Source organism: Ceratina calcarata, unplaced genomic scaffold (assembly GCF_001652005.2).
Source record: "Ceratina calcarata isolate Rehan_Ccalc_2016 unplaced genomic scaffold, ASM165200v1 scaffold400.2, whole genome shotgun sequence".
In the NCBI taxonomy this organism is placed as follows: domain Eukaryota; kingdom Metazoa; phylum Arthropoda; class Insecta; order Hymenoptera; family Apidae; genus Ceratina; species Ceratina calcarata.
The window spans coordinates 274395-292707 of NW_017163423.1; the positions used below are offsets into that span (position 1 = coordinate 274395).

General features: G+C 37.8%; 3 protein-coding genes across 13 annotated transcripts in view; 1 reads left to right on the plus strand and 2 right to left on the minus strand.

The window, feature by feature from the left end:
- wb (wing blister) overlaps positions 1 to 1223 on the minus strand; it is a 134461-nt gene extending 133238 nt beyond the window's left edge. The window contains exon 1 of the mRNA XM_018027159.2: positions 302 to 1223. Within this exon, the coding sequence (XP_017882648.2) occupies positions 302 to 428 (127 nt within the window). The 5' untranslated portion in view covers positions 429 to 1223. The remainder of the gene's footprint in view (positions 1 to 301) is intronic.
- Positions 1224 to 3938: 2715 nt separating this feature from the next.
- LOC108626465 (uncharacterized) lies at positions 3939 to 14400 on the minus strand. Of its 7 annotated transcripts, none has more exons than XM_018027134.2 (6): positions 14128 to 14400; positions 7539 to 7937; positions 6948 to 7197; positions 5912 to 6327; positions 5486 to 5770; positions 3939 to 5378 (listed from the first exon to the last, which is right to left on the minus strand). In XM_018027134.2, exons 2-6 carry the CDS (start codon positions 7872 to 7874, stop codon positions 5187 to 5189), a joined length of 1479 nt encoding a protein of 492 aa, XP_017882623.1. In that variant the 5' UTR covers positions 7875 to 7937; positions 14128 to 14400; the 3' UTR covers positions 3939 to 5186. The 7 variants fall into 7 exon arrangements, with proteins under 7 accessions (XP_017882623.1, XP_017882624.1, XP_026670637.1 ...); XM_018027135.2 differs by lacking the exon at positions 14128 to 14400 and adding an exon at positions 8698 to 9831; XM_026814836.1 differs by lacking the exon at positions 14128 to 14400 and adding an exon at positions 8364 to 8691.
- A 139-nt stretch (positions 14401 to 14539) lies between these two features.
- Positions 14540 to 18313, plus strand: part of LOC108626467 (uncharacterized) — a 94662-nt gene continuing 90888 nt past the window's right edge. For all 5 annotated transcript variants that reach the window (XM_026814830.1, XM_026814828.1, XM_018027140.2 and 2 more), the window contains exon 1: positions 14540 to 15055. In XM_026814830.1, coding sequence (XP_026670631.1) covers positions 14920 to 15055 — 136 coding nt within the window. In that variant the 5' untranslated portion in view covers positions 14540 to 14919. The remainder of the gene's footprint in view (positions 15056 to 18313) is intronic.

Genomic DNA, 18313 nt, shown 5'->3' on the forward strand with positions numbered 1-18313 from the left:
TATATCAATAATTATAATCATTAATAAAAATTAATGTTAAGATTTGAAATAAGCCTGCGAAATTTTATAAATTATAAATCTATTGTCATTTTACTGATGTTTGCAGAATTATTTTTAATGCAGAATAGCATATAACTCATTCACCTACATATACTAAAACCGAACTTTCGCACTTCCGATAAGAGCAATGCGCGATAACATTAGGAGTCGTCGACTTGTTTACACACTTTTCAATACACGATGTACGATAGAAAAAAAGGAAATAATCTGTGATAAACAAAGTTGGAGGGAAAAGACTCACCGTGCCTCGCGCTGTGTCTAAATCCACGGCCAGCCTGCGCGGCGTTCAGATTCCACGACTCCAATAAGAAGAGGAAGAATAGGAGGCCTCGTAATGCTAAAGAGGAGCGGGGCACTCGAACAGCCATGATTCACGAGAATATTCGCAATTCGCGATATCGTCGAACAAAGGCGATCATTCACGCACACGCGAGGCATAAATCAAACCAGAGAAAGCAGAGAAATTCTTTCGACTATGATGTAGTTTTCAGCGTTGAGCCCGACTCGATCCGGACGCGCACGATACTCGTTATTAGATTCCACTTTTATCCTCTTCTTCTGTCTCCTGCTTCCTTCGACGCGCGGATATCATTTCCGGTCACAATCGTCGATCACGCGCGCCAATTCGTACCGGCGTTCATTTCACTCGCGCCCAATCACACAACCGAGTCGTCGTCATAGTCGAAATCGAAGTTAGTCGCGATCGCGAGAGGAACCGGTGCGAAAACAATACGAGAACGATCGGTCGTTAGATCTGATATCGGCTAAGATCCAGCATGCGTATAGCACGGGTGAGGAACACGGGCACGTTCACCTCTCATCGAATTGACACGTCGTCGTATAAACTGTTTAAAAGGAACACGCGAATGGTCAGTTACGGATTTCAGGTTAGTTTACAATTTTCCCACGTGTCCACTTGTTGCAGCGCGACGCGTTCGAATATATTTCCTCTTTCCCGCCAGTTTTGAAGAAAAACGAACGTAATCGCGTCGGTCCTTTCTTGTTCGTTCAATCGCGTGGCACCGTGTTACGCGCGCGTACGTGCACACTTGCGAGAACGCGGGTCATTCTCCGAGGTCGACGGTCGTGGCGACGGGACGGTTTTAAAAAAGGAGCCGCGTTACGGAACGGGTGATACTTACGGGAAACACGAACGGTGTGAGCGAGCGCCGCGAGCGAACTGAACCGAAGTGTCGAGCTACCACCGAGCACGAGCCTTTGTGCATCCATCCCACTCCTCACCCTCGCAGCTTCTATCGGTTACGCCACCCTCAAGGTACGTGTACGTGTTAAGTTGGGAATTCTTTTTTATACCTGGTTTCAGGAGCACTCTCAAATTATGTGGTCATAAAACTCACGTATGAAACAGTTATGGACAGACAAATTGAACTCTGTAGTTTTAACTTTCAGATAAATATATGTACAATTTAACGTGCTACCTAACAATTTGATCTGTAACAATTGTAATAAGTCAAAATCATGTTGTGATAATGAAATGTAAATGAAAAATTAAAGGGCAGGCAGTACGTTTTATATGTTGCGATATCGACTTATCGAAGTGTCAAGTTCATCGTCAGAAACAAATTTAGATAAGTGTAATATATTTATCATGTATGTAGATTTTATAAATATATTTAAAAAATTTGTATTTCTCTTCTGATATTTTGTTTGTCCTTGGACATTGAATGAATTTTTTATAATTCCTGTACATAATATTTTTCTATAAATATATAAAATCTGCAGTCTAATGATTAATGATTACACTTTATAACAGCGAAATGATACGTGTTTTTCGGTTTAAGTTGAAATACATAGACCTATCTAAGACGTTAATAAGTTTTATATAAACAGGTCACTGAGAAAATACTGCACTAATGACCAAATTATTTAAATCTACTGTATAGTTATGATACGTCCTAAAAAATTCTGAGAAGTAGAAAGGCCATCTACCTCCTGTCATGTATGACCTTAATTTTGTCCGCTCATTATCCCAGGTAGTCCAGTTTAGTTTCAAAGAAGCTAGATTTTACGCTATATTAGTTCCGCCCTCGTGTTCGCATTTTTTTTATTAACCAGTTAAGTATTTCTTATTAACAAGTCAGTTAACTTAATTTTAACTTTATCTAATAATTAAATATGTTTTAAATTAGCAACTTATATTATTATACCACAAATGATCTATAAGGATAAATTAATTAGCTCGGTCCAACCGCCCTCGAGTCTCATCTATGTACCTTCTTATCTCTCTCACACAATCTATACTGTTTACTTTTACCCATGTTACGTGCTCGAATAACAAGCGATTCTAGACAATCCATCTCTCTGGATATGCTGCCAAAACCGGTTCCGTTCACTGGCCATATATCTGGAGAGTATTGTGTTCGATTTTATTGCCTTAAAACGTCGGCAGGGCAGCGTACTGTCTTTACATGTGCAGTTATGTTAGAAGTACATTCGGTAATTTTAATTGTCTCCGAAAGTGGTTGAGAGAGGATTCACTTCACCCACGGTCGTATACATCCGTGACCACAGAGAAGATATTACCATAGGAGAGATACACGAGTAGACCTATTGATTTATGGACAGAGGGAAAATGAGACTCCTGTATCCCACGTTCAATTTCGATGCCGACCACCGAGGAAAGATTACTAAAGAGTGGCAGCCTTATGGGACATCACGGCCCCAAAACNTGTTAGCGTATCCAAGTCTAACTCGTGAATTCAGTTCGGACATTGATTTTAAGTAGCCGTACCTAGGATTGATCATTTGGGCAAGGATTTTAAAATAAAAATGCCAAGATTCGTTTCATCCATTTATTTGTTAATCCAAAGGAAATCAGATATTTGCCTTATCGCAATATTTATTAGCGCATACATTAAGTTAATGATATATAATTTAACATACAAATACAGAGATTCTTAAACTAGATCGTAGTTCTTCGCTTGGTACCGTTTCCAAAGACTTTGAAAACGCTACCAACCCAGGTCTCACCGCGTGGAGGTGACTACGTTCGAGACCCGGACAGTGGACAATCCCCACTGCCCCCTTCCCTATTAAATTGCCACCCTATTATACGGAGCGAATATTGGAGAAGGATTTTAGACGATTGCGAACAAGACTCTAACTATTGACTCTAACTATGGACTAACTATTGACTCTAAATGGAAACTAAGGTGAGAACAAAATGTCAGACTTCACTTGGGCACCAGAGTTCGAGCCGAGCAGGACCCTGCACCCGAATGACGATGCCTCAGCGCAGGAGTGGCCTGACCACGACCAATCCGTCTCACGGAGCTTACGCACTGCACCTGGGAATGGAACAGGAACACCCCAGCGACTGACGAGACAGGCCACCCGAGATACAGGACCACAACTCTTTTCTCCCTCCGGTACTCGAGCAAAGTCTGACTGGTAAACTACTATTCGCGGCGCGGGTATACTAAAACGCGAGCAAAATGGATTGACTGAAACGAGAGAAAGAGGGATGAAGTTAAATTCGCTCCGTTATAGGGTGGAATTTAGGAAGGCATACTGCACACTAGTACCGGTACCCACACACTCATACTCATACTCATACCGCACACGCATACTGGGATAGGATGGGAAAAGGGGTGACTCGACCGGCCTAATGCCGATCGAGTGACTCGAGGAGCATCGGGGCTCTGTACTTATACCCTCTCGGAGATCGACGGTTTGGGCAAAATGACGTCTGCGCAAAATGATTGGCCGATTCTTAGATGGCTCGGCTCCTCATTTGCATATTCGTTTACTCCGATAATCGGGCAGGATTTTTTGGGTTAATTCCAAAGGGAATGACCAGATGACCAATTCTAGGCGGTGGGTACGTAAAGTCAGTGATCAATCACAAAAACATGAAATGTTTAGTAAATGGTTTTATTAATATCTATATGCATATCGAAATTTTGTATAAATCGTTTTATTCAACAATCAGTTGCCTATATCAAAACAATATTGCATCTAAAATTAAAGTATATAAATACGATTGGGAACGGTACGAAATTTACAAGGTCTATCCATGTGTCGAGTATGACAGTGTTCACTTCTAGTAATTAACAAATGGGAACACGCGTAGTACATGAAAACGTGTACAAAAGTCGAAGGTACATTAATTTGATTATTCCAATCTCCAAATAAATATTCATTTCCAAAGCATTCACACTTAGGTACTTAGGTACACAGATCACACAACGAATTTCATATAACTTTTTCAATACGTTTCACATAATTTTATCTATCCGTTCGGCTCCATAATTACTTTAATTTAACAATAGTACGTACTTACAAAAAATATGATGTCCTACATTATCTATTGCAAAACTGATGGTATACACGATACACAGTTAGATCCATACAGTGACTATCCTACGAATAAATTTTAATTAAACGACACCAGCATACTGTGCAATTAAATACTAACACTAATACTGACCAGTTCGTTTCAACGGCAACAAATACAGGGATTTTATGTAATAATATACTAAATCACGAAGTTATTAACAGTCAGTCAAGAAGTCTTTGTTGTTCTGTGAATAGTAGTGACACATGTAAATACACGAGTACATGTACTCTACTAATATTTATAAACGCTTTACGTATACTAGTATTTATTCTAATAATAAACGTGCAGATGAAAATTAATTTGCATAATGTGAGCATACTTCTTTGAGTGACTCTAAATATATTAATCTTCTTCTGATATAAATATAAATTTTCTGAAGGCACGGATTTAAATACTCCAAGCAATTTACAATCGAAAAATAATTCTATTTTTTCGAGGTCGCATCATTTTAGCAACAACGTGATAGAATAATTTTTTTACTTGTATTTCAATCATCGTCTACGATACATGATTTGTTAAATTTTTTCTCACAACTTTTTTCACGTCCCGACGGATCGACGCATGGCAGTGATAAAAGCTCTTAACGTTGCACGTTTCATACAAAAATATCCAACCGTTTATCTCGTAAGTATGTAGATATAACAAGACATCGTGTTTTATGATCTTACGGACTACCCGGAAATATCTCCCGTTCGTGCTCTCCTTTTTTCTCTTCTATCATTAAATTCTACGGACACGATCCAAATAAATTGTTTTTCTGTATCGTTCACACAATGAGATTTAATTCCTCGGGATGATGATCTGAACGTGCTACGACGAACGGCCAGTTCCTTTTCGATATTCTTTCTACTTCTCCCCGCAGGAGGTTCAGAAGATCGTCGAGATAGCGTAGCTCGTGGACGTCCTGCCGCAGTTTCGTCGTGTGTGACGAAATATCGGCCATCCTCTGTTCGTCACACTGTCACATAAAATTTACAAAATAATTTAATCTACAATTAAAATCAAGTTGTTCTTCCATTTACATTCATATAAGTAAATATAATTTTATTTAAAAAAACAGCAAACCTGAAAACTTTTTCGTAGATCCGATATATCTCTATAAATGTCTTTGCTATTAGCTTCGAGAGTCTTCACTTTGTTTTGAAGACGGTGTACCAAGTGCTCTGGCTTTTCGAAGTCCACTGGCACAGTCGCGTCCGTCTCGATCGCCAGGGCCAGCCTGGTCAATTGATCGTGCGACGAGGTGCTTTCACAAAAACGATCTTCTTCCAGAAGAACCGCGGCCTTGTCCGGATTCGTGTCGAGGACTTCGAGAATTGATACTACTTCATTGATAGCGGTATATCGTTCCTGTCACATAAAAAAATTGGAATATTGACATAAATTTTAAACTCTCAGAACAACTATTTTCATCCACTTCAAGTGAAACAGTTAATCTGTATTAAAAAATCATAGGCTGTTCGTTAATTTATTTAGTAATAATTAAAAAACCTGCGTGACGTCCAGCTTGAAACTAGTCGCCGCCAATTCGTCGCAGAGACTGAGCGGAGTGTTCTGCAGATCGCTATGCGTATCCGAACTCCAATCGTTGCTCTGGATACCGGAAGTGTCGTCCAACGAAGAACTGCGCGTACCCATTTTTCCGCCGATGTCTTCCCACGTGACGTTCAATTTATCGTAACTGGATTTCTTGACGAGCGGGTCGAACGTTTGCGAACTGTCCGATTTGTTGCGAATGGACATGCTTAAGGCGCTCTCGTTCATCTCTTCTTCGTTCTCGTTGTTAGTTTTTGCCAGATTGCCGCCGTAATAGACTCGCTTGTAATTTCTCCACTGATGCGAACCGGTCATTGGCGCCACTATTTCCTTCAATTTTGGCTCAGGTTTTAATTCCGTCACACCTAAAACTTTTACAAATATTTTATTGTACTAAATTGTTATTTAAATAAAATATTCACGGTTGGACAATATTTTATATTTGGACAGTATTTAAGTACTGTACAATAGAAAGACAGACATCCATTCCTGGTTTTTTAATTCCATCGATCCTAAGATGTTCAGAGAAATTTAATTTTACCAAATTATTTAGACAAAATATTCGCGTTCAATATTTAAATACTATATAATAAAAGATAGACATTCATTCGTGGTTCTTCATTTAAGAAGTCCAATATTTTTTCTCGTCGAATATCACAAACTTGTAAGCAGTAGCGGATTCGGATAACGAGTGTTCAGATACATGGGATGTACTATCGTATTCATAAGTCAGGCGTCGCGCGATCGAGGACAAGTTTAAGAGTGTACAGGCGTTGAAACGAAAGTACATGTATACGTACGTCTAATGAGCATGAAGCGAGTCGATTTCACGTATGGGTAGACCGCGAAACTTTACTGGGTCAGGCATAATAACCGGGTGTATTCAAGCGACCGTCGAGACAAGTTTACGGATTCGTTGTTGCACGTTCCGCGAATGTCGAAACGGCGCATATACGTACTCTTTCCTCTATGAACTGTATAAAATACTCACCAACTTGTTTCGCATCGATAAGATAATTCAATCGCCGTCGGCAGCGAGACGTCTTCGGTGAATTCTCGTTCTCTTCTACGATCCTCGGTTGAGAAATGGACAAATACGGTGGCGACGGCGCGAGTATCCGATATTCCTGAGATCTGACCAATCTTTCCGGGGTGTAGCACACCCCGTGCGGTGCGCGGGACTTCGCTTTCAAATCATCGTAGCATCGTTTCGTAGGCTCCGCTGGAAACGGCGTAACATCCTACGATTCAACAGATCTATTAGGTTTCAAAGTTGATAGACTCCGATAATGGTGCAGGATCTTAATCTTATCCATAAGATTAGCTAAAAATATCGCACTAAATTTTTGTCCTTATATAAATTTTTTGGGTCGTCAGATAATGTAAATGTTTCAATTTCTATTCCTGTCACAATTCTTACTCTTCCATAATTTGAAGATTATAAAAAAATAAGCCAGTGAATAGAAATTTATAGAATAAAGAGAGCAAAAAGCATTAAAATTTTATCGACAGATATTAGAAAATCCACGTGACTACCAGAGTTCCTTAATAAATCAACAAGCATCAGAACTTCTCGACTTACATCTGTTTTCCTAATCGCGTCCTCTTCGATAAGATTCACATCCAGGTCGTCGTGAATCAAAGTCGTGAGCTCTATTTTTTCGCAGCTGTCGTTCCCGCATTCCTGTTTAAATTCCTGCGCGAGGAAGTAGCTCTCACTGTCGTCCGAGTCTATGCACGAGACCATGGATTCAGATGATCCCAACGACTGGCAGTCAGTCCTGCTCCGAGTGGATCGCGGCGACTTTAAATCGCTCTCGTCGCTCAACCACCACCCGAACTCGTCTTGCTTCATTGACGTTTGCTTCGTACTCCCATTGCTTTTCCCTTTTAGGCAAAACAACGTTGACAAGTTCATCTTTCCAACTTGTTCTGTTACCGATCTCTAAATCCCTTTCGGTGATATCGTGCCGCATTAAACCTGAAATCAATAAATAGGAAACTTTAATAAGGTTCTCATACTAAAATTTGATTGACATTGAAATAAGCGGATGTAACAGTGAATTCTGTGACCAACATATCTTCTCGCTGGACATTATTCAGGTTGCTTTTTCGATATATGATTAATTTTTATCGAGATTGAACTTTAATAAATAATTTTATCTCGACGAGTACGCACTTCAAGGAACACTCATTAACTCGATGATATAGTAGTTTCTGTTTGACATCTTCAAAGGACTATTATTATTTAACTTTCACGACGCAGTCATTCGATAAATTCCATCGGTCTGTTAATTTCCATTCGCCGTTTCACCGTGTGTCGTCGCGCAATGAGTTAGCAAATATGCATGACCGAATTCAAGAAACAGTGTCGTTCACCCACTATTTCTAACTTATACGTACTCACACTGTCTATTTACTATTAGTTATTTTTATTAAACGAATTACACAGACTACGATCACAAATACACGTGAACGTATTAAACTTCTCCCATTTTTTCATATATGTAACTGACATAACAGAAATAATAAACATTATTTATAGATTCAGTAAACCGCTGAATGCCGCGGATGTACGGCATTCACCGTTCGAAACGTTAACTATTATTTCACCGATAAACTGTGCGCACTTGGTTATAAGCCCGATAGTAATAATAATAAAGCGACGGGCTGTAACAACATAGTCAAGTGTCTCTCGAACGAATGTAGAACGAGGCGGCGAGTAAACTCATCATACGTACACTTGCTCGGCTTCTGTACGGGCGACGGAGATGAGGACGCAGACATACACAACGTGTATACGTAATCTATACGAGAGCGTTAAACCAGCGATAAATCGTAGCGATCGACGACGGTGTTCGCGCGTCACCACGCGGAATCGATCCACAGATTCGAACTTTATTCCCGTCGCGTGAGTTCTAAGCGAGCTAAGGTCATTGCGAGACTTGATCGCGACACCTCTGTCTGTCTCTCTCTCTCTCTCTCTCTCTCTCTCTCTATCTCAATCTCTCTGATGTAATCTAACCGCGTGGGTTTGACAGCCGTACGAAAGCGCAGCTACAGTTCGACTGTCTCGTTACAAGAAACACCGATTTCCTTGACCACTGGTCGTCATGGGGACACTAATTTAATAATCTCAACGACGCGCTTCTCTTTCTCCCGCGCGTTCCCTCCCTGTCGTCCACCGTTCACTTTAACGTGTACAGCAATCCGCGTCGATTAACCCATTAACCCTCTTCTGCCAAATTGTCTTATACTGAACGCGCGTCGGCGAAATTGCAAAGTGACAAAAATTTGATTTCATAGCAAAATTAAAAAACAAAACATGCTGTGGTTAAAACAATATTTATAATTTGTTAGAAAGATACTGATACATAAACTGCGGATTTTGTGCATGTCTGAACAAACTAGAAAATAGAAACGGTATTATATATGTACGATGCATGAAATATAGGAAATCCCACAGATGAATAAATATTGCAATACTTAAATGATAAAAGGAATTTCGATCCGTGGAGGAATGCATCCTTTTAATTGATTAATATAAGTGTTTTATTTTGTACAACGATAAGCAATCTACAAATACTATACACTATAAATATACTACAAATAAAAGCCATGAGAATTTCTACTCACAATCAACGAACACGTGTACAAATACATTAAACGAAATTAGCAGAAAATAATTAACGATCGTTGATGAATCTTCAGAGTATTTGTTCTTGCCTGAACGACAATACTCTTTTAATTGCATTGCTATAAATGTTTTATTTCGTATAAGGATCCACAGTTCTATTAATCAGTTAATTTACTTATTTCACAGATTACTTCGTATGAAATAATAATATAGGTTTGAGAAATAAAAGTCATGAGAACTTTTCTACTCACAATCCTCGAACAGGTATACGTAAAAGTCACACTAAACGAAATTAGCACAAAATACTTGACGGTGGTTAATGAATCTTGAGGATGTTTTTATTCGCCTGTGAATGAAAATGTTATTATTTCTGAGCGAAAGGTCGCGGGGAAATATTAAATCTTCTCTTCGGCTCCTGTGATTGAACATTCCACTGACCCGTGCCACGGTTTTTCCTCGAGTACCGTAGCTGCGGCTCGGCACGGTGATAAATGCCAGTATTTGTTCTCGATATGGCCTAAATAAATATTGCGATAGTGAGCAATCAATTCTCTTACTGATGCTCCCGGCTGACATATTTGCGGGAGCGCGTTTTGCTCTCCGTAATACTGGATGATTCCCGCTCTTTCACGATACGTCTCTATCTCTGTATGCCCGCCAACAATAAGTCAAATCAGCAAACATTCAAAGTTTAATTACAAACTTTCTTATCACACACTGCTTAAAGAACATACGAAAATGATGGAAATTAGAAATTCGTCAGTTGTCAAATGATAAGTTTCTGAACGTTTGTGAGAACAGTAAGTGGCTCAGATTGGATCAACAATTTCTATATTACAATGGATTTAAGAAAAATAGCCATTAACCATACACGTGTATGAATGCTATATTGATAAACCGGTTGACGTAAATTTTTGTACAGGACTGATAACAGTTTTCAACGCTTTATAAGCATATAAGTAATTAATCATTTTCTTATTAATTTAATTACATACTTTATTTGCACTCTTACATATGTTTTATGTATAATCCAATGCATTGGCACAGATTTTGAAAAGGAATAACTTTCTCTTGAAGTTTTCTCTATGGATCATTCAGTAAACCGAGTCTTCCAGTTTCCCGAAGAGATGCAAATCGACTAATTTTAAAATGATTATTTTATTTTAAAAATCGTTCCAACACTTTTGTTCGCAATTATACATATTTGCAATTCACTGACACTATTAACAATACATATCGATAAGCTGTCAACTTATACATATAATCAATTTGTACTCCATAGAGAGCAATATAGAGAGCAATAACGATTAATATGAGTACAAATGAATGAAAATTACGTGCACTGTCTCTTTGGATGAATGTGAATTTTTATCGCCATGCGCGTCATTGTTTCACGAAATTGATACGTATTAACCAGCACAACCACAGACCTAGCAAAATAACAGCAACACGAGATTTCTAATGAATATAATTACTTCACACGAGTGTTATAAAACGCGTTTAACAAAATAAATGAAATAATATTTCCTATTTCAGAACTTTGTTGCTATTTCATGATACGAAATTTCAGTAATAAAATCCATCGAACAACGTAGTCGACTATTGTCGTTTATAAGTAGTGCCACGAGAACGGCTTTGGCGGTACTAAGCTCGATTGCATTTGCCGCAAAAGATGGAGTCATACATATACATATACACTTTCACGCGTGATCAGATCGAGTTTCTAAATCGAAATCAGGCATACAGTAGAATATCCGACATCCAAATTGATGGGAAGAAGTGTAGTCAGATAAAGTGCCACTTGGTTAATAAATTGAGCTTTGATATAAAAATTCTTCAATTTATATACATCCATTGTTTTATTCATAATTAAATAAAAAACATTTAATCATGACTTTAATAACAATAGTACTTTATGGGAATTTTAAATAATTTAAAGATACACAGCAGGCAGTAATACCTAACGAGGTAGAAAATATCCAAAGTAAAATACAATTTATAATATTCAGAGGAGCAAACGAATGTGTATATATATTCATTTCGTTCCTGTGGCTATACATATAGAGTGACCAAAAAGGTTGGGATCAAACTTGTACTACGTTTCCCTGATGTCAAAAATACATGTCCAAAAATGTTTTTAAATATATTTATGATCTACCGTGACAGTTGTAATACATGTTCGAAAATTCCTTCCTCTGCAAGAATGCAGGCTTCCATTCGTGCAATTAGTGATTACCGAAGTCTTTCAAATATCCCAATTCTATTAGAAGTAATTGCAAAGTAAATGCATTTTGTATACAAAGATCATTTATTTCTATCGTATTTTTATAAACCAATTCTTTTTCAAACGCAGTTTAATTGACTAGTTATTACATATATACAATCATTCGGTCACAAAATATGTTGTAATTATTATTCTGATATTAAGTGCCCTGCAATTTTTATTACAAATTACATAACACATTTTCTTTCTCTGTATATTTGAATATTATGCAAATTAATTTTCCCATACTACGAATTCTACTACAATTTGTGTATATTTCACTGAAATAAGTACGCCAAGACGATATGTACGTACTTAGGTAGACACATGCTGCCGCGCGCAATACGGAACGGCGAGCGATAACGCCGCCGTGTCAGATTGTCTTTGCTATTTCGCTATTTTCCAATAGTCAGCCTGTAGTCTAGGGGTACAATTTACCACCGTTGCGATCTGACATACGGAGACATATAGGTATTCGAGACTACATCTGACTTTCATTTTTTCCGGAGCATTTTTACGGTCAAAGGTTGACCCATATCCATGTCATTGACGTTTCGCTAAAAACTCGAATTTTAATCCGCGTTTTAGAACGAATATTTATGAGCGTGACGTCAAAAGGCCTTGATCTACGATAAAAATGTGATGCATCAACGATAACGTTATCGATAAGCCCCGATGCAATCAGATATACTAGATTTTTCAATGCCACCTGTACCACTTTAATCATATTATAGATGTACAATTTCAATTATTACAATTAAAATATGCACCTATAGCATGCGTATTTGTAGCATAATTATCATAAATAGTCTTACAATCTTTATTTCAAATTATATTATATGTATTTTTTTTATTTAAAGTCAAAAATATATAAATTTGTCTTTTTACATATTAAGTAGGTTTTAATTTAGGAATACATATCATATGGTGTAAACGTGGACAATTTGGAGGTGTACGTACGACGTTGCGCGACAGGGATGGAACTACGATAACGCGGCTTGCGGCAGATTGTCTTTCCACATTTTGCTATTTTCTAATAGGCAGCATGTAGTCTAGGGATAAGATCCACCACCGTACGGATACATACGGGTATTCGAGACTACATGCTAGCTTATCATTTTTTCAAATGGATTTTTTCGGTCAAAGGTTGACTGATATCGATGATGACCATTCCGCAAAAATGCCGAATTTTAGTTCACGATTTAGGACGAATATTCATATATGTGACGTCAAACGACCTTGATAGAAGATAAAAGTAAGGTGTATCATCGATAATGTTATCAATACGTCAGGTGCAATCAAATATAACGGGTGCCATTCTAATATTCTAAATCAATCGGACTCTAATTCTGACCAATGAATACAAATCTGACTATATTTAAATAAGCATTAAATTAGCATCCTAATTAAATATTTGCACGAAACAGCATTTAATCGATGTATGTAAAACCTAAAAATATAGACAACTATAACAATGTATTAATCAATTAGTTCGCTAATTCATTGAAACGTGCGTAGCTCCAACTACTATACATTTTATGGATACTTGTGCTCTTATTGCTAAAATTAAGTGTTTAACACTAAATCTACTATCAAATAATTGCTTTTAAATTTTTCTATAAGGAATGAAAAGGAAATGTAATTTGTGTTGTTACATTTGTATTATTTAATCTACTACCAAACTGACGTATTAGTGTCTACATTAAATTGCACTTAAAAATATATAGTGTATTAATATAACTTAGTGTATTAAAATAACTGTCGGTAGGTTTAGTGTTAAGAAGTCTAAAGGACTTGTAGTATAAGGATAAATATTCTATAAATGATGTATAAGGATAAAAGCATTGCAGAAAATGTATAAGGATAAAAAAATTGTAACTATTTCGTGTCATACGAATTAAGTACTTTATTTTAGGAGTCACCCCGTACATTGGTTATCTTAATACAAAACATCCTTCGCTGATGTTCTATGCGATTATCTCGATAAACGATAACGGGAATCATGCTTCATACTCTGTGCCGCACGAAACCACATGTTTGCTTGCATTTCGCGGTTTCAAACAGAAAATATAGACGCTACGTGTTATACAATCTCCGACCGAGCGAACTAAAGCATAATATATAACAAAAGTAATATACTAATTGTCTAATATGAAGTAATGTGATGTAAAATAAATTCTAAATGAAGGTATTTTATTTTTCATAAAATGAAAATTATGTTCTACCGAAGAATCAAATTTAGAAATATATTACTGGACACACGCTGTTTACCTGTAACAGACATCTGCGTAAAGCATCAGTCGTACTTTACGTTAAATCCGTCTAGCGCAGTGACACACTTGAAGAACGCGATTGCACGGTGAAAGTCGACATCAGGTCACACGGGACCCTCGCGTACGGCCGATTGATGCATCAGAACGACCGAAAGTTGGGAGCACGGGGGATTAGAAAAAAGATCGGAGGGATCGGCGGAGCTTCGAACGAGCGTGGAACAAATCGGCAGGCGAGGAGAGCGCGCTTCCGGTCGTCCACGGCGCATGTACCCAAATATGGCGTTTCTCGCGGAGGAACGAGCGACGACGACGTCGTCGTCGGGTTTGGCGGGGTTTGTCGGATCGATAGCGCGCGCGAGGGTGCGCGGACGCGCGCACACGTCGTCGCGTCGGGGGTTGATGTGATCGTCGCGACCTGGTCGCCGCGCCGCCGTGACTCCGGCGAGTATCCGGCGAGTTTTCAACCGATGTCAATAGCGTACGTGCGTCCGAGTGATGAGCACCGGGGCCGGTAGCTCGTCGTTCTCTACCTCGTCGTCGCCGCTGCCGGGATTCGAAATATCCGCTGGAGGGTGCGTGTACGTCTCGCGGGTTTATCCCCGTGCCGAGTTCCCCGTTTTCCGCGTTCCGGTCCCCGTGCGCGTCTGAGGAACGGATTGTTACACAGACCGGTCTGGTTCTTCCGTGAGTGAGGCTCCATGAGTAAGGTTATACCACCACCGGTGGTTACGCGCGGTGGTTACGCGGAAGCCGGTACGATGGAGTCTCGTTGAGACGGGGAGGCAGTGATATGTCCGTGATGTCACGAGGCTCGCCCTGGTGCGCACCAGCACCCGGGGCGAGAAGATCCGTAATTATTCTGATCGTCGCCGTCCTCCTCGGCTGCCTGTTACCGCGAGGCGTCGTCGGCGAGAAGAGTAAAAAATGTGAGTACAACCCTAATTACTATCGCCATGCACTACTGGCTCGTTTTAAAGGTCTAATAACTATTTTACGATCAGCGTATCGTAAGTACTTTGAAATTTCAACCAGATGGAATCAATGTAGAGTGTAAACGACGTGGTTTGAATGTTTCATGTCATGTGCTTTGCGAAACGTTAAATATTTTACCTATTTTACTGTATTTAATAATTAATTTTCATTGTAAAATGTCTCGTCGGTGAAACCACGTGACATGAAACTATGTACTCTTTACACTTGCCCCATATTTTTCTCTTGGAATTCAGGCCATTCATTACAATTATCAAAAAACGATACTGAATGGATTAATGTGACATACAATAGTCTATTTTAAATATTTTAGATGGAATTTGATTTTTATGGGGAATTTAAATTGAATTAATCTTCCAATCAGAGGAAGTACTATAATTCTATGAAAATTTTCACGGCATCAAAGCAATTTATAAAAGTCAAACATTTACGAATATTTAACAAAATTACGAGAACGTAATTTCAGGAAAAATCGATATGTGAATAAGAAATGATAAAGTGAAGAAATTCACCATGTAAAATATTGCATAAAGGGGTTAGGTAAAGGTGAGGTTGCAGCTTAAAAAGAACTTTGACTTCTTCATTGAAACAGGTTGCGTGCAACGTATATCGATCAGTCGCACGTTCGTTCAGTCGTTACTACGCTACTTTACGACTCTGCAACCGTCCTAATTGCTGAAACTCGCCACGCTACGTTGCTTATTGAATGTTAACATCGCGAAATGTTAAATCCCTTCGACCTAAATTCTTTTATTTCAACCGAAAGAATTTTTACGTAATTTATTCTTTCTGGTACAGTTATATTCCATAGGAAAGCTCGTAATAAAAATGCAGGAAGTCTGCTAATATACTATATTTACGTACTATAATTTTCTAATGCAATGAACTTAAAATAATCAGATGCTAATCGTTAACGCGATTCTCTATGTCAGAAACAAGAATGTTAAAACAAGGGTGGGTCGAGTAAGAAGAAGGCAATTTACCGAGTAACTTCAATCCAAGTCTTTAAACATTAATGATGCATAAGCATTACCCAAAATTCCACTTTACTTCTTTGCCACGTTTAATACTTAATTTACATATATCCAGTTAAAGTTTAAGTGCTCCTGGAAAGTTTCAAAACGATTCGCCAAAATCTTACGAACTATTTTCATATGTCATCATTATCGTACATTTAATATGTGAAGTTCGAATTAGAGAAGACGAGAATGATTTATAAATGCAATTAAGAAAAAATAGATATTTCTAAACTTTAATAAAAGTTGCGGATTATCAACATTTCTTTACTATATGCCAATATTTTACCTATTTTACTGTATTTAATAGTTAATTTTCATTGTAAAATGTCTTGTCGGTGAAACCACGTGACATGAAACTATGTACTCTTTACACTTGCCCCATATTTTTCTCTTGGAATTCAGGCCATTCATTACAATTATCAAAAAACGATACTGAATGGATTAATGTGACATACAATAGTCTATTTTAAATATTTTAGATGGAATTTGATTTTTATGGGGAATTTAAATTGAATTAATCTTCCAATCAGAGGAAGTACTATAATTCTATGAAAATTTTCACGGCATCAAAGCAATTTATAAAAGTCAAACATTTACGAATATTTAACAAAATTACGAGAACGTAATTTCAGGAAAAATCGATATGTGAATAAGAAATGATAAAGTGAAGAAATTCACCATGTAAAATATTGCATAAAGGGGTTAGGTAAAGGTGAGGTTGCAGCTTAAAAAGAACTTTGACTTCTTCATTGAAACAGGTTGCGTGCAACGTATATCGATCAGTCGCACGTTCGTTCAGTCGTTACTACGCTACTTTACGACTCTGCAACCGTCCTAATTGCTGAAACTCGCCACGCTACGTTGCTTATTGAATGTTAACATCGCGAAATGTTAAATCCCTTCGACCTAAATTCTTTTATTTCAACCGAAAGAATTTTTACGTAATTTATTCTTTCTGGTACAGTTATATTCCATAGGAAAGCTCGTAATAAAAATGCAGGAAGTCTGCTAATATACTATATTTACGTACTATAATTTTCTAATGCAATGAACTTAAAATAATCAGATGCTAATCGTTAACGCGATTCTCTATGTCAGAAACAAGAATGTTAAAACAAGGGTGGGTCGAGTAAGAAGAAGGCAATTTACCGAGTAACTTCAATCCAAGTCTTTAAACATTAATGATGCATAAGCATTACCCAAAATTCCACTTTACTTCTTTGCCACGTTTAATACTTAATTTACATATATCCAGTTAAAGTTTAAGTGCTCCTGGAAAGTTTCAAATAAGTATTCATAAAGATATTTTTTTATGTTGTATATCTTATTCTGTCGTTGCATAATATACTTAAGTTTTATGTTTTACGCGTTACAATCAATTTTTTCCCCCACAATCTCTTCTCGCTATTAAAGTGACCACACGCAATATGGGCTACGAGCACGTACTGATCACAGTACTGACAAATAAATTAATGAACACAACAATTACGTAAATTATTTATAAAACGTAGATTTATCGATTTCTCTTATTGTCAGCTTCAATCGAGTTGTATATAAAAAATATACACTGGCCATGGATTTGTTTTCATGCTCTGAAAATGTTTTCATTTAATTTCCTGTTACGTGTTTTCATCAAAGGTGTAAAAAATTCTGTGTGCACCAAATAATCTATCGACGGATGAAAAGTTCATCGTTTGGAGAGTTATTTATTAACGCAGGCAACAACGAAGCTTTATAAACTATACTAGTATACGGTTTCATCGCTGCCGGATTTCTATCCGACCTTTTTTCTGATTGCGCTACCGCACGCTATTCTCGATACAATTTTTCGTGTCGAACACCTCTTTCGACTAGAGATTCTTGGAAATCTATCCAGTTTATTTACCGTAACTGTTGAAACGAAGTATGCAGCGTGCATTGGCTTTCAATTAAAGTTTACACGGGACCGATACTCCGTTAAATGACACGATATTCTGCGCATTCCTGCTCGCGGAAAAATTGTTATTCCTGTTAGCTCTCTGGGTTACGACTGGTTTGACAACGAATGTTTCCGTAAAAGGATTAGTTATTGTCGTCGCAACAGTAGAAAAATATTTGATCTGTTAAAATTTTTTTATAGATTCTTGCATTTTTTTAATGATTTATTTTTACAAGAGCTTTAAATAATCTGTTCCG